The sequence below is a fragment of the Corvus cornix genome, chromosome 1, assembly GCF_000738735.6.
Source record: "Corvus cornix cornix isolate S_Up_H32 chromosome 1, ASM73873v5, whole genome shotgun sequence".
Lineage (NCBI taxonomy): Eukaryota > Metazoa > Chordata > Aves > Passeriformes > Corvidae > Corvus > Corvus cornix.
This window is the reverse complement of record NC_046332.1, coordinates 84,350,661-84,367,289: the sequence shown is the minus strand read 5'-3', so window position 1 is coordinate 84,367,289 and position 16,629 is coordinate 84,350,661. Positions and strand designations below refer to the sequence as shown.

Here is a 16,629-nt window from a genome sequence, read left to right as displayed (position 1 = left end):
AGTATCTCTATCTTAGCTTGATATGCTTGAGACAATGCAATGGGAGTTAAGCTTGGATTACATGTAAAATTCCACTCATCTCAGAGATTTTATAATTGAAACCAAATGCTTTATCTGCAGATTTTGTCAGTGAAAGAGAAGAAAATACAATTGGAAGATTGTACCAAAATTACTGAACACTTTATTATGGTGCTTCCTCAGCTCTTGGCAAAGGTAACTAACAGCTGCTCTGTGAGTGCATGTTAAATATTTCATTAAAATTCCTGCAATGTACTCATATCCTGTTTTTTCTCTGCAGTATTCAACAGATGCACAAAAAGTGGCAAATCTTCTGCAGATTCCTCAGTATTATGATTTAGATGTTTACAGTACGGGACATCTAGAGAAGGTGAATAGAAATTGGGGTAATTGGTTCATGTGGAATGTACTAAGTTTTTGTGACAGTGTAGGGAGTTTAATGGGATTTGGAACAAGTGGGAAATTGTTGAAATACAATGAAATGGTCTCATACCTTAAGGAAAGTGGTCTTATTCAGGCTTTACTTTTTGATTTGGAGCTGCAAAGAAAAGCCTTAGTGCTTGTCAGTTCTGATATGCTGTGTCTGGCTTTGGTGGGTAACGATTTGTGGTTTTGTCTGGTAGACCCAGCCCTGGATTTTTTCATTCCTGGCTGGAGGGAGGGTGGGTTATACCATGTGTCTAAGTTGGTGTCTCCCAGGAGTTTACTACAGAAAAGGTTTCATTCTCCGTGAAGGCTGACTCCCAGCTGCTGGGGAATGACAGTAACTGAAAGATAAGAATGGAGATAGTATATCTGCTGATGGGAAAGGGATGGTCAGAAACGGATAGATGAAATCCTCGAAATAGCTTAATGTATTCTTAAGCAGGGATGTTTACAGGGAGCTAGTGTTAGACACACACTCTGAGGTTAATTCCAGCCCAAAACTTGAACTGGAAGAGAGCGAGTCATCAGAATGGCACAAGTTACCTCTCCCAATAAGAGCGAAGACCCAGTCGCTGATGTGGTCCAAAACATTCTCCATTCTCCATTGCTGAGGGAAACAGCTTCCATTGTTTGGAGACACACCTATCCTTTGGGAAGGCATCTTATATTCCCTGTGTAGTGCTAAACATGTATTGCTAAAGTAGAACTTAAAGCAGTTGCTTCATTCTTTAGGAAGATCCAGAGACATAATAATGAAAAAGCTACAAACACAGAAAAAAAAGTTGTGTCCTCTAATCCTACCCCTCTCCTCCTCAGACTGGTTTTTGTTTCATCTTGTTTATATGACCTATAAGGATATATGGGCCTAGTAAAATGATTTAAAGCATAAGAGGATTTTTGTACAATTTACCTATAATACCCCTTTTATCACCTGCAGCATTTGGATGCTTTGCTGAGAGAGATTAAAGACATTGTGGCCAAACACTCCGACATGTCTGTCCTCGAGGCTTCCTCCAGGACTTATTATATCCTCTGCAGTGAAGAAATTGCCATCTATAGCCAGGTGGATTGTGCTCGAACTCAAATGATAGATGAGTTAATGGATCAGCTTAACCAGCTACTAGATTGCTTCTGGCAAAAGGTGAGTGTGACTCATTGAGGGGTAAGCAGACTGTTTCTCTAGGAAAAAAAAAGAAGACAAAATTAAGGGGCATATGGAACTATTCTTTGCCTCCTGTTTCATCTTGAAGGAGGCAGAACTCTAAAAGATGGGTTTGCACCTCTGAGAAGAATGGTTCTTCACATTTTAATGAAACAGATGTATTTTGGCAGTATATTTGGCAGGAACAGAGTGGGGAAAATAATAAACAAGGTAGTCCACACCACCAAGAGGGCATTGTATGTCTTCTGGGAGGGTTTTATTGGAAGCTGATGTTGTAAAATGTGTCAAGCCAAAAGGTCCCCTAACCTCAGATTAGAATTATTTTGTTGATCTGTGTCAGTGTGGGAGAATGTGTACTTGTGAGGAACAAAGTCCTACACCAGATATTCTGGACCTAAGCTCTGTAGTTGCTTTGTAGTTACTCCAGTACTGGGCCAAAGATACTATGTGTGAGATCAGCTAGTAAGTGCTGTTGATCTGTAGGTGATGAGGCTCTTCCCAAAAAGGTGCAGTTCTGTAGTTCTCCATATTTGACTGCACAGGATGCCCTTTGTGCTGTCACTTTGGGTGTAGGGAAAAAAAATAGCAAACAGCAGTCTGTAATGCAGATTGTATAGCTTTGAGGGTCTTTGAAATAATGACTTTCCCCTTGAAAGAGGACTGCAGTCCCTCAGAGCTTTTCATTAGGTCTAAAAAGCAGAAACAGCTGGTGGGGATATGAATAGCTTGCTGGCTGAGCTGAACAACAGAAGCCTGCAGCTGATCTGATCAACTGTGCCGTCAGGAACAGGTGTCATGCCATGGTATGAGAGTTAACACTGGCAGGTTTATATTGGACACAGGGATATTGCAAAATGTGTCAAGCCAAAAAATCCCCTAACCTCAGATTGGATTAATTTTATTGGTCTTAAATAGAGATCTATGTCAATGTGGGAGAATGTGTACTTATGAGAAACAAGATAAGTGCAAGACCAGGGATTCTTTGACTCCTCCGTAGTGTGATCTATATCTAAATAAAGAGATTTTCCTCCTGGAACTCCTCCCTTCTAATTCCTGGTTGTATATTTCGTCCCCCAGAATCACATAGTATACTTGTGGAAACTACAGCAATTGCATCTATGGGAAAGTATTTAATATATTTTTAGCTGTCTTTGAATGTGATCTGGCAGCTGGAAGCAAGGAAGGTCAGCACCATGTGAGCACTTAGCTTTCCAGAGATCCTTAACAACTGTGTGAAGAACCATGTTAGACTAATTGCTATTTACTCTGTGTTAGCAATGTTGCAGTCTAGGGAGGCTGCCACTGGTTTGTTAATGACAGGGATTATACAAAATTTCTCTGCAGTTGTATTGTTTTCTTTTTACTGTAGAGTAAGACATGAGTTAAGATACGGTTAAAAGTGAAGGTACTGGGGAGGGCTGGAGGAGACTGATCCAGTCTTGTGGGTTGGTTGGGAAGAGAACACAGTAGTTGCCTTGGCCCACACTGGCTAATTCCTTTCTCTTTCCCAAACTTCCGTGATTTAGGAAGGAGGATTTTGTACGGATGCAGGAGAAATATCCCGGATGCATTCTACTTTGAGAAGAATAGCAGCTTTTCATAAGTGAGATGTTTATTTACACAATTTATGTTCCCATATACTTAAAGTGTCAACCGTACACATGGAAAGTGAGACTTGCTTGTTGGGTTTAATGGGGTTTTCACAAGAGAATGAAAGTGATACCTATGAGAGGTGCTGCAAGGTTTAGTTTCTTCTTAATAGAACTGTACGCTTGGATATGGAATTATTTTTGGACTCATTACTGAGTATCAGCCCTAATGTGGCTGAGAAGTGTATGCTACAGAATTGAGATGTCAGAGTGGACACAGAGATCCCCTCTGTGGAGCCTCTGTCCTAGCTGGATGTTTTTCCACAGCCTTACTGACAACACTGGTGGTCAGTCTGAAGAGGGTATAGTGAATGCAATCATTCTTTGCAGCGGATGTAGTCTGCTTTTACTTTAGTTTATCTGATCTTCTTTTGTTAAAAGATGATTTCTCAAAACCCTGATTCTCCAGAGATTGGTAAATTGTCATGCAAGATAGTACAGAGGTTAGGGGAATTGGGCCTTCTTCTCAATGTACTTTTACCTGTCAAGTGTTACAGTGGGGATTATTGCAACATGTGCCCAACAGTCAAGTGCACTGGGGCTACTTTGGTTTTGCAAAGAGAAGTCTAATGTTGAGTTAAGAATACTCAAGACTATTAGAAACAGTCATATGGAGTGAGCTGAGGAAATTGTTCCTTAGACCTTTTTGGGCACTTACAGAGTATGTGTAAAGTATAGCAAAAGATGCAGAACTCAAGCTTCTTTTTCCTCTCCTCATAACACTGCAGTTTTGTGGTAGGAATGCAGACTGTAAAGCTGTGGTCTAAAGGTTGCACTGTTAGATGATGAAAACTTACTTTTTTCCCCCTTATAATTAATATTTAGTTGTTTAATGTTATTGCTGTACATCATATGAAGGCAAAAATAGGATACATTTAACCTGTTTGATCAGGTGAGTCTTAATTTCTTGCTTAGTGTATCATTATTATTTCTTTTTCACCTGCAGTGCCCATGATCTCACCAAGTGGAATCTGTATGACAAGACTTTAAGGTTCCTGGTGTTTGAAATGGAGCATGGCAGTTTGCCTGTTCTGGTGAGTAGTTAGTATTTAACATTGAAAGATGTTTTTCTTGATGAAAGCACAAAGAAATGTGAAGTATTAAGTAATCTTATATATCAATGTCCTCTGAGACAAGAAGATACTGTGTCCATTTCTCAATCTGGGAAACTGAGGCTGTCTTTGGTATAACGTTATTGGAATCTGTAAATTTATGCCTTTATATTAATTAATTTTGGAGATTTTTCAGAACTGTGGTAATCATCTGACATCTGGATTGATCCTTTGTCATGTTCAGTATTTCCAGTGACTGCACAGTCTCACTTTCAGTACATATGAAATTGTTGGGACTGTGAGGAACCCCTTTTAGATTGCATGTAGCCAGAAATTGGAATACTTTGGACCTGTTGCTTACATGATGACTCTTGTTGCAGTGATTTATAATTACCAGTTGTCTCAACTGCAGCCTTTTGGTTATCTGGTTGCCTCAACTCAAACACTGTTTGTGCCAAGATGGAGTTGTGTATTCTAGGATTGCAAGGTGAAATACTTTAGCAATTATGAATGTTAACCAGTCCCTGTTTGCAGGAGAGAACTTGGGGGGTTTTTTGGGAACGGGTGAAATTTAGTTGAGTAGAGAGAGCCTGCAGCTGGTGGGTAGAGGTGGATTCCTTTAGATGGAGCATTGGAGCACCAAGGTTTGGCTTCTGCTCTGAACTGGCTTCTGGAGGAGTCTGCCTTTCATCAAAGGCTGCAAAGGAATCCCGAGGAGCTAAGCTAAAGTGAGCCTCTGGGAACACACTTTTTGGTATGTGGGTTGCTTTCCCTTGATCTCATCAAGATGTCAGAGAAGTTCTGCAGAAGCAGCACCTTAGTAGGTAAGTATCTCAGGGGGCAATGCTTGCTTGTATGTAAACCTATTAAATTTATTTTAAAGATCTAAATACAACTGGGAAATGTTCATACAAGCAGCATGCAGAATGTCAGGCTTGAATGCTTTGCTTAGTCCTAAACTTTTTGCTGCTGAACCTTTCATGTAAATAAAGGACATGTGTTTTTATTTGCAGATTATCCTGCCAGCTCTCCAGTGCACGTATTTTTCTCTCCTGTGGCAACTAGCTGCCGTTTCGGAAAATTCTCCCAAGGTTGGCCATTGATGTAATTTTGAAACCTGGAGTTGTGCTTACAGAAGTTGATTTTCCTGTTCTGAGATTTTTTGAAAAAACAAGCTTATAAGAAGATAGTTTGTCAGTTTTCTTGAGGAAACAAAATTGAATTGAGGCATTTTCTCTCTCTCGTCTCCTCTTTTTTTGTTTTTTCTTTTAAAGTGTGTGTGCTTTTCCAGTCTGCGGGAACAATGGTTCACCGCTATTTTTACTGCAGAACATGTGCATCAAATTCCTGGGGCTTGATGGAGATAAGGAACTTGTCTCACTGCCAAAGAGTTTGTTGTTTTCTTGTTTTAAGCTACAAAGAATATTCAATGAAAACTCCAGGACATTCTGTAGCTTTGTTTCTTTTTTTATTTTCTTGATTTACCTACATATTTCTGTCAGAAAGGTCGAGGAAAGTGGAAAATTTTCTTATTGGTTGACTATTTTCTTTTGTAATTTATAAAGTACCAAGCTCTAGCAGGTGTTTCAGAAGAAAGTCTAGTTCAAGACACCAGAGGGGAAAACTCTTTTATGTTTTGTTTCACGTGTGAATGTGTACTTGTGCGGCTCCTCTTCATGGTGATTTCTGACTTCACTGAGTGCTGCTGTTTCTGTCATTCTGTCCCCTTCCCTGGTGCTCCTGTGCATACAGGACAGGGCGCTGACATGGACATTTGTGTGAGAAATGCTAGCTGGGAGGTTACCCATTTGGCCACTGATTCACTGTCTATTCCCGTCCCATTCCATTCCTGCGTGGATGTCCACATCTCTCACTGCTCTAATGTGTTCTGCCTTGCACTCCAGACACGGTTAGCTCGACTGGTAATGGGGCAGCACATTTTTTAATTTGGCCTTTCATATGGGAGCAGATTTTGATTGGAAGTAGATGTGATGGCCCACTCTGCAGGGCCAAATCTGGATGTTGGCAGATAGAGAAGTTCCAAGAGCAAAAAAAAATATTTCCTGGACAGCAGCTCTGTTATTTCCCTCTTGCTCTTCCCTAGCAGTGTTAAAGCAATGTATTGCCCCTCGCTTGGTTCTCCTCAGCATGTCCTGGGATGGATCTCCTTCCTTATTAATGGAGAGTTGCATAGCATGAAATCTGGCTCTTGTAAGGGCATTCCTCTTACACTGACTGCTCAGAGCTCAGTGCACTGCGGCTGGGACCTGGTGGGGGATCAGAAAGTCTTTTGTGTGGCTGTGAGCAAACCAAATAGTCTCCCATGCTGAATTCATCTTAACAAAGAGTGGTGTCTTAAGTTTATGAGTGCCAAAGTTAAACTCCCTTCCCTCTGTAGTCATTAGGGGAAGAAGGGAGAAAACCAACTCCAGAAGGCAATGCACATTGAACATTAGGTGGGATGGAGCAGAGGTTTTTATGACTCTACTTCCATTGTTATCACTGCTTCATACAGATAAGATTAAGTGAATAGGAGAATACGTGCTGCCCTCCCTACAGATGGAGAAACAAAGAGTTTGTGACTTGCTGAATTCCACTGGTCTCAGCAACTGTGACAGATGCAGTTGTTCATAGCTAGTAAGCTGTTCTGTGAAATGCCAGCTTCTTTCATCATGTCATCAGCTGTGCTATCTTAAATGAATAATATGAGTGGAAGAAAGATGCTACTGTTGTTTGTTCTGTAATTCTCTGTTGAATCATAGTCTCTAACATATTGGTCCTTTCATTTTTCCTAAATGCGTTTTTAGGAGACTCTTTTTCCACTAAGAAGGGAGCTGAGACGTTTCAGTCAGATTTGTACATGCTTCCTCCAGCATAAGGAAAAAGATGTAAGAGAAAAGGTTCGTGTTTCTCTATCACTTAACAATCATTTGTGCTCAGACCTCCTTTTAAATGCTTGCCTTTTTTTTCATACTGGTGTTTCCTTCTATTAAATTTTTGCTATGTTTTTGTCTCTTAGCAAAGAAATAACACATAAAAACCCCAGTCTTCAACTGTTTATTTAAAATAAAAATTAAAGTTATGTTAGTTAAAATGCTACAAGTTAGTGCTTCAGTCAAGCATGGATTTCTGTCTGCATGAGTCCATCTGCAGAATCAAAGCCTGAATCTGAATGAAAATCATTGCGTTTTCTGATTAGACCTATCAGTGTGCTGGTTGCTATCATTGCTTCAATAATGTCTTGCTATGAATATTACTTAAAAAAATGGAGAAATTGTCCAGTGGTTCATGTTAAAAGAGGGATATTTCAACGTAATAGAGCTCTTCTTCTTGCCCACGGAACTTTGAAAACCTTTAGGTGGTATTCATACATGATACTTGTGTACTCTGCATCCTAATATACAAGTTTTTTAAGGATTTAGCTGGGGCATTTCACCACAGCTGAGGCAAAGAGAAATCTTTAGTTTGCAAGGAAGAAGTGGGATGGAAACTTGATTGTGATTGATGGAAATACAGAGTGGAATTGGCAGGAAAAGTAACATGGTCTCTAAATCCTTCTTTGGCTTTGTTTGCTTGATACAGGCCTTCATGATACTCTGTGACTGGTTGCTGATTTTGAGTCACCTGGATTCAAATAATAATCAAGAAGCAGTTGGACTTCTAGGTTATCTTCCTAACACACCACTTCAGGAAAAACTGCTTTCATTTATCCAGGAACATGTTTTCATGGATGAAGAAGATGAAAAAAAAGGTTAGACATCTTCATCACTGGAGAAACAATCTACCATTTTTGCTATCATTTGTCATCTGCAGTGAATGTATCAGGAAAAAGGGCTGGTCTTGCTTTTGTTGTTGTTTTGTGAGCTGCTTTGGTTTTTTTCTGGTTGGGCTCTTTTACAAACAAAAAAATCTGTAATTCTTTGATCTGTACTGACTAACCACAGAATACAAATGCCAGTTTACTTGTAGGATGAAAAGGGCTGAACTAAAGCAGGGCTGAGTGAGTGAAAGTATTTGGTAGATTGACTTTCATGGTCCAGATGATGGTGTTAGAGGAAGGCCTTGCAGTATTGCAGTGTGGCTCTGTCAGTGCATGGACCTTTCTAAGCCATCAGAGTAAAGGACCAGTGGATTTTGATTTTGGGGCTGTGGGGCAGGTTTCACAGAATTATAGACTTGTTTGGGTTGGAAAGGACCTTAATGATCATCTAATTCCAAAACCCCCTGCCATGGAGAGGGACACCTCCCACTAGACCAGGTTGCTCAAACCTCCATCCAGCCTGGCCTTGAACATGGAATGGGGCATCCACAGCTTATCTGGGCCACCTGTTTCAGTACCTCACCACCACCGCAGTCAAGGATTTCTTCCTTATATCTAAGAAATAAATCTTTCCTCTGTCAGTTTAAAGCCTTTCCCCATTGTATCACTACATGCTGCTGTAAAAAGTCCCTCTCCACTTCTCTTGTTTGCCCTTTTTTGGTACTGGAAGGTGCTGCAGGGTCTCCCCAGAACCTGCCCTTCTCCAGGTGGAAGAACCTCAACTCTCTCAACCTGTTTTCATAGGCAAGGTGCTCCAGCTCTCTGAGCATCTTCATGACCCTCCTCTGGACTTGCTCCAGCAGGTCTACGTCCTTCTTATGCTGAGGACCCCAGAGCTGGGCACAGCACTCCAGCTGGGGTCTCACCAGAGCAGAGTCGGAGGGCAGAATCACCAACCTTGCCCTGCTGGCTGCACTGATTTTGATTCAGCTCAGGACACAGTTGGCTTTCTGGGCTGTGAGTGCACATTGCTGGGTCATGTTGAGCTTCTCATCAACCAACACCCCCAAGTCCTTTTCCTCAGGGCTGCTCTCAGTCCAGTGGGAAATAGTATTTGTTGCTCTCCTGCCTTTTTTCAAATACATTTGGATGCTGTATTGAGGTTGTAATTATGAAGGCTGGTTTCTTTTGGGAGTGTTTTGAAAATAGATTGTTCACTGTGGTTCTGAGGCCAAGTTCAAGTGTCATGCTTTGACAAAACAAGCATTGTTCTAGATTTCTCTGTCTAACTCTTGTCCTTCAGCTGTTCAGATGTTCAGTTTTGGGCACTACACTTCCCTGGATCATGGTGTATATGCAAGAACCACTGATGGGCTGAAATTGCAAGAGGGAGATAGTAAGAGAATCTGTATTAGTAAAGATACAGGAGAAAAGATTGCACAAGTAGGTTGTAGTATCCTAGTTGTGGGAGTTACTGAAGTGGGTTATGTTTCAGGCTGTGTATGTTAGGTATCTGAAATGTTTGTTGTGTATCTGAAAGGGATAAAATTGATCCCGCTTTGGGTTAAATGGCCTGAGAACTGTTTCAAACCTTTTTTTCTATGATGCCTTCAGTTTCTCAGTTCTCCCCACAAAGGATCCCTGCCATTGCAGATTCCTTCCTGAACAAGTGATTTTGTGATGGTATATGTGTGCTGTCCATGTGCACAGCTGGCAGCTGTTTCATTCCAGTTTAAACTCTTAATTTTCAGATACTTTTGATCAGTCATTTGCCTTATGTTTGTTTCGAGGCCCACAGTCATTCTAGCAGCAGAAACAGTCCACATCAAAATTATAGGTCAGAGACTGAAGTCTTTTGGTAGCTGATAACTTTCATATGCAGCAGGAAAGAGTGTGTCTTGGCTGTCCTGCTGCAAAGAAGCTCTCCTCAAGCACCTTCATTGCTTGTTGGAATACTCTTAAGAGTATCTGTTTCCCATGAGTATTCCAGCAAGTAATTAACTCATGTTCCAGACGCTTAATATGTTCTTAATGCTGTTAAATGACTTTTTTTCCTTTCACTCTTACTGATAAGCACTTGGAGACTTTCATTGGAACTCTTGCTGACTGTGTGTGACAACTTTTGTAGGGTTTCTGATGAGTTAGGTGCTACTTTTCTAGCATGTTTTATTCTAGGAAAAAAAAAGTGGTTGCAATTTTTCTGATCCATTCCATTTGGTGTGTTTGTGCCTTTTATTCTACATGCTGGTTCAGTTCTGTAGCTGTGAGCAGTGTTGTACTAGGAGATTCTGACTAGTAGAAATGCCAAAGCCCTGTGAAGATCAGAGTAGAAGACTGTTTTCACTGTGTTACCAACTGCAGCTTTGAAATGGGAACAAACCTGTGTTTTCTGATATACACAGGGATGAGTGCTGGCATCTGTTACTGAACAGCTGAGTCTATGCTATTTAGGTGAAAGTTGGTCATTTGAATTGGGATACCTTGAATAAAGTAATAGAACAAAGCTTCAATGCTTTTGTTTCCCTAGATCTGACAGAAGAGGAAAAGGATGAAAGTTGCAAACTTGATGACTTGCACAAAAAGCGGAGTCTTCTTGCAGCATATTGCAAGTTAATAGTGTATAATGTGGTAGAGATGACTGCAGCAGCTGAGATCTATAAGCATTATGTGAAGGTAATGTTTTAGATAAGGTTGTTTTTCCTATCAGTGCATTTTAGTTTTTGAAAGTGTCTCCAATGTTTGTGAAAGATACGGTGTTAATAGTGTTATGGCTCCGAATCCTGGTATAATCACAAAAGGGCTATAAAATCAAGCAGGAGTGGGGCAGATCTCCTCTCTTGGTTCCACAAAGGTACCTCACTGCAGACAAAGCTACTGAAAATTGAGAAGAGGACATGTCTGTCTGGACATCTGCTCCTCAGCTTCTCCAGAGAGGCCACTGCAGAGCAGCAGTTTATGGCTGGGGAGTGTTTCACCTATTGACGTTCTCACACTGAAATGGTCAGCTTAATTCATACAGCTCACACAGTCCATATGCAGGTGCCTACATTTCACATGAGTCCCAGGGTTTAGATGACCCGGGTTTAGGAGAGCTTCAGCCACTCTGAAGGGGGTTTCAGGAGGGCCAAGAACATCAGAGTGTGCAGTTTCCTTGAGTCAATTGACAGAACTTTGGAAATACCTGAGTATGAATCTTGTGCTTTGCTTCATTGGCAAGCACTGGTAAAGTACAGAAGACTCTTATTTCTCTCCTGGTGAGGCTTTGCTCTTTTTTAAGAATTAACAATTAATTATGAATTAAGAATTGACAATCAATTAGTTGTTAATACTTAACAATTTCAGTGTATCTTTGATCCCCACATTACTCTTAAAGAAGCATACCATTGCTTTACATATGAAATATTATAAAAAGTCCAGTTTTCATCTTTTAACTTGCATGTTCTGATATTGGGAGTGTTTTAGGAACTTCTTGTGTCACTTGAACAGTCATGTGGTTTGTGTACTCCCAGTGCTAAAGAAGGGGAATGATAATTCTCAATTGTTTTGTTACTGTTGATAGACCTACAGTGATTTTGGAGACATAATTAAAGAAACATTAAGCAAGACGAGGCACAATAACAAAATTCAGAGTGCCAAGACACTGATTCTCTGTCTGCAGCAGGTAAGGTTAAGATTAAAGTAAGAGGCTAGGGGCTCTTATGATAGCTGTAGTCACAGTGAAGATTTTTACCTCCCATGCCATAATTAATTCAAAATCATTAGAAAACCTAGCGACAGAAATGACTTCCTTTCCTGCACTTTCTGTGTTTATGTTGTTTTTGCATGTCATAACTAAAACTCCTTTCAAATCACTACATCTGTTTTAAAAGGTGCTTTTGTCCCTGATTTTTTTTGTCATGTTTTTAATCTTCCAATGCATAGTATGTTAGAACTGATGTGAGGTTCTGAAGTGTTTCTTGGGACACAGCAAGTGTCTCTTAACCTTAACAAATGTTAAGGATATTATGCTGTGTTTTATGGGCTACCTTAATTCCTTTTGGATTTGAGGAACCATGGATGTGCGTATGTATGTTCAGCTCCAACCCCCTGTATTTTCAGCTTTTTTTTTCTGGAGGAAAGTGGGTTGCAGCTTTTCTGAAGGGTCTCAGTTGCTGGGGCTTGCAGCTGCTGACTGATAGCCAGTTAGCTATTTTAGCAGCTGCTTTTGCCAGCTCTGCCTGTGGTCAGAACTGCTTCTAGCCTGGCCTGCTGTAATCCAGAGAGCAGGCTCCTCCTGGGGATACTGACACATGAGCTTTGCTTATTTCACACACACTGCCGAGGGCTTAGATCTGTGAACCAGCCCTTGAAATCTGAGCTTAGATCAGTCTAAGCAGCATTTGGCTACATATATTCTGCTGACATAGTCAGGACTTTGTGTTTAGGTATCACATAGACAACAGGCCCTTTTTGGCCTTTACTTGACCTTGAAAGTTAACAGGTTGATGAGAACAAGCTCCTTCCATATTCTGTTAGAAAAAAAACCAACCCAAAGCACAGTTAATTGAGCTCAAGGTGTGCTTTTGACCTAATCTTACTCTCCGAAATTGGCCTATGGTGCTCCCAGTCTTGCTGTTTTGTATCTGCATTGTGCTACTCTGAAAGCATCTCGGGCCAATTAGGCCTCTGGGGCTTGATTCAGAAGATGCAAGAGGAGATGAGATCAGTGGGACCATTGTCTTCAGGAATCCCTTTTCTCTTTATGCATATCATTTTTTTATTTCTGTTTTTTGATTTGTGCCTGTCTTATGAGCACAACAGTGTCCTTTGTGTCAGTTCATTGTCATTGTTCCATTCGTGTGCTTCAGAAGCACAACTTACCAGCTCTTCTGTAAGGCTTCTGTCTGTGTGAGGTGACTCTTGCTTGCTGTGCCTGTCTCTCTGTCTGCCTGGTGCTTTGTTTCCCTATAGGATTACCTGTGTTTGCTTATCTGAGACTTCTCTTGCAGCTGTTTCAGACACATGCAGAAAACCAAGACAGCAGTAGTGGTGTGGACTTCTCCTCTGCTTCCTTTACAAACATCAAAGAACTTGCTCGTCGCTTTTCACTAACATTTGGTTGGGACCAAGTGAAATCTAGAGAATCTATAGCCATGATACACAAGTATGTGCCATGTAACATCACCTTGTCCATGGTCATTGCTTTTGTTAGTTGTCTGTTTTATCTGCTTTATTACTCTGTTCTTTTCTGTTTTTCTTTCAATAGGGAAGGGATTGAATTTGCTTTTCAAGGAGCTACTGGAGTAGATGGAAAATGCTTGCCTCCTAACTTGAGCTTTCTGGTAATCATCAGTGAATTTTCCAACAAGCTGCTAAAGCCAGACAAAAGACTAGTGTAAGTTAAGTTCTTGTACGCCATCGTACAGTGTGTGATTTATGTATCCCTGTACAAAGGACACTTGAACTTCAGTGTGGTGGAATTTGCTCAAGGGCTCTTCAGACAACCTCTTACATCAGTCTGCCCCTGAGGCTGAGACACCCTTGTTGAATTTTGTAGTAGGAGTTATTTCAGATTGTATGCGCAAGATGCATTCTAGATCTTTCTTACGCTTAGTTGTGGCCACATATGGCAATTCTTCTAAAGGAAAAACTGTTAATTTGGTGGGAGAGATTTGCGACTTGACTGGTTAGTGGAGTGGCAGGAATGCTTTTCTGAACAGAAGAGTAAATCAAAAGTTTGTGGAAGAAGTAATGCACGGATCATTATTTTGTAATTATCTATTTCCACAGCTTCAGGCCTCAATTATGTGAATTCTGTGGAACATATTTGGAATAGAAATATATGTGACACTCTTCATAATATAGATATTTAAATCCAAGGATTTGCTATTTACATGGGAATATGCCCTGATCCAGTGGGCCCATGGTTTACAGTGGTTTAAATATTTTCATTTAATGCTGTCAGAATGATAGCCTTCCTTTGGCATCAATGGGGTATTATGCACCTGAATGGAGAGATGCATGAGTATTCCCTTCTTCACTTGCCTCAGCTCTGGTCATCTGGAGACAGAAGTAACATTCTTCCTTCTATTTGACCTTTAGCATTACTTCCTTAGTCAGTGCTGTTCATTTTGGATCTGGATCTCTGTACTTCAGTATTTTAGTTACAGATACTGTAAAAAACAGGTATTTCCATTTTCCAGAAAGCATATTTGAAGACATGGGAATGTAAGATGAACCATTAAGACACATCTGCCTTTTTGCATTTCTGAGCATATCACTCCAGTACATGACAAGAAAAGTTTTACTTTTGAACGGAAGTCAGCAGAAATGGAAAAAAACAACCATCACATCTTTCTGAGCTCTGTGTAACTTGCTTGTTCCCATGTCACTTTGTCTTAAATTGGAGGATAACTTCCATGGGAATCATAGAACAGGTTTTACGTAATCTGGGTCAAGAATGGTAAAATGTCTATTTTCCTGTTACTTCACATGACACAATTTACTAATGATTGCCAGCAACACAGACAATTCATTTGAAAAAATTGATTCAAAGCTGGAATGCAAAATGCAGAAGAAAAATAGTCAACATACACTGATTACAAACCCTGAGAAACCTAAAGTGGACAACCTATGGGTATGGATAACTTCATTTTCTATTCTTGCATTTTTCTCAGATGAGACTCTTTAAGATCTGCTACTCAAATTGGTTTTCATAGAAGCCAAAGGATCATCCAGTCCCAACCCCCCTGCCATGGGGAGGAACACTTTCTACTAGACCAGGTTGCTCAAAGCCTCATCCAACCTGGCCTTGACACTTCAGGGATGGGGAGTCCACAGCTTCTCTGGGCAACCTGTTCCAGTGCCTCACCACCCTCACAGTCAAGGATTTTTTCCTAATATCTCATCTAAACTTGCTTTTTTTTCAGTTTAAAGCCATTTAAAGCCTTGTCCTATCTCTACATGCCCTTATAGAAAGTCCCTCTCCAGCTCTCTTGTCAGCTCCCTTTAGGTACTAGAATGTTGCGGTGACTGGCGGCACTAGAAGGTGCTGTAAGTCCTGCCTAGAGCCTTCTCGTCTCCAGGCTGAACCTGGACTCCCTCAGCCTGTCTTCATAGGGAAGTGCTCCAGGCCCCAGTTTGGACAGTTTCTGTGTAACTCTGTCCATGTTGTCTGTATTTTAAAGACCTGTAATCATCTGTGGTGACACCCGTGCAATAAGTAGTTTTCTGTTAAACCATCCTTGAAAAAGTATCATTTCATTTACCTCCTGGGAGTACTTTTTAATTGAACAAGAGGAAAATATTTAATTGTTGATGGGGGCAGATTAAAGCTAAATCATGATAATTTTTTTCCTAGGACTATATTTAACCTCTTGATCAGAGGATATATTCTGGAAGTATATTCCTGAATGTATCAGATACATTTGATACATTCAGGTAGGTTTATTCATGGAAAAGTTTTGTGGGACATTACAGAACCTAGCAGGGAATGCACTTGACTTCAGTTCTTACTGCTTTGGGCCTTCCCTCTGCTGCTGGGAACAAATGGAAAACAATAAAATTCACTAGAAGGGAAATTGCAATTTATCCACAAGTATGTTCATACTATGTTTCTAGAATAACAGTTTCTATTCTGGGAGGCCTAAAGTGCCTTGCAGAGGCTGGAGATTATATTTCCTCTTAGAAATATTTAGGTTTAGCTCCATCATAAATTACTGGATGGAATGTTTTAGGTCAACATGAACTTTGAGAAACAAACATCTGGTTATTTTCATTTTTCTTATTAATCATAGGATTGATGTCCAGGTCTGTATGTTATGTGAATGTACCTGTAACAGATGAGATACAGAATATGGGCATTTGTTAGGAAAGACTATATTTCAACACCATCAAAGTATATGGACTTTAACCCTCTCCCCTGTAATTGCCCAGGCTATAGCAGTAAAACACTTGGCTTGTCAATTGCTCTGTACCACAAAATGCACACAAGAAATGAATTGCTGAATAGCAAGCAGCATGAAGGGCCTGATTCCTGAATCAGTAGGAGTCTTTCCATTGACATTGATAGCAGTTGGATTAGACCCTGAAACTGTAGTTACAATATGTGCTTGTTTGAAACCAACAAATTCCATTACCAGGATTTCTTGATCCCTGGGGCCCCCAGAGTCCAGGACTCTTAATTGTTTCAGAGTCGGTGCTTACCCTGACCTCCTCTCAGCACTGGTTTTCTTGTTTTGCAAAGCAAATGAAACGTCTGATATTTTCCAGGCCACTCTCCTAATAAATAAAAAAAAAGAATAATATGTTGTACAGGCTGGTGTTAAAACTGTCACTTCTGGTATTTGCTAAGGTGGGGTCTGTTTTAACAACACTGGGCTTGATTTTAAAGTGATGAACTGTAGCTGAAATGTGGTGAATATCCAGTTTCTAAACCTGAGTCAGACTTTGATTTTTTTTCTTATGGTTATGAAGTAGGAATGGGTCAGAAAGACTTCATCAGAAATGTCCTGTTTTTCAAACAGAGTATTTGAAGAAGGCCTTTTTGCTCCAGGAAAGGTGATAACTTCACCTGGGATTCAG

The 16,629-nt window shown here is 40.4% G+C and overlaps 1 protein-coding gene across 2 annotated transcripts in view; it reads left to right on the top strand.

Annotated features, from left to right (window-relative positions):
* LOC104686021 (cohesin subunit SA-2-like) overlaps positions 1–16,629 on the top strand; it is a 61,745-nt gene that overhangs the window by 39,347 nt on the left and 5,769 nt on the right. For both annotated transcript variants that reach the window (XM_010394172.3, XM_010394173.3), the window contains 12 exons: positions 121–213; positions 299–388; positions 1,382–1,585; positions 3,133–3,209; positions 4,202–4,289; positions 5,321–5,398; positions 7,115–7,207; positions 7,890–8,058; positions 10,595–10,740; positions 11,627–11,728; positions 13,056–13,210; positions 13,313–13,441. In XM_010394172.3, coding sequence (XP_010392474.1) covers positions 121–213; positions 299–388; positions 1,382–1,585; positions 3,133–3,209; positions 4,202–4,289; positions 5,321–5,398; positions 7,115–7,207; positions 7,890–8,058; positions 10,595–10,740; positions 11,627–11,728; positions 13,056–13,210; positions 13,313–13,441 — 1,424 coding nt within the window. The remainder of the gene's footprint in view (positions 1–120; positions 214–298; positions 389–1,381; positions 1,586–3,132; positions 3,210–4,201; positions 4,290–5,320; positions 5,399–7,114; positions 7,208–7,889; positions 8,059–10,594; positions 10,741–11,626; positions 11,729–13,055; positions 13,211–13,312; positions 13,442–16,629) is intronic.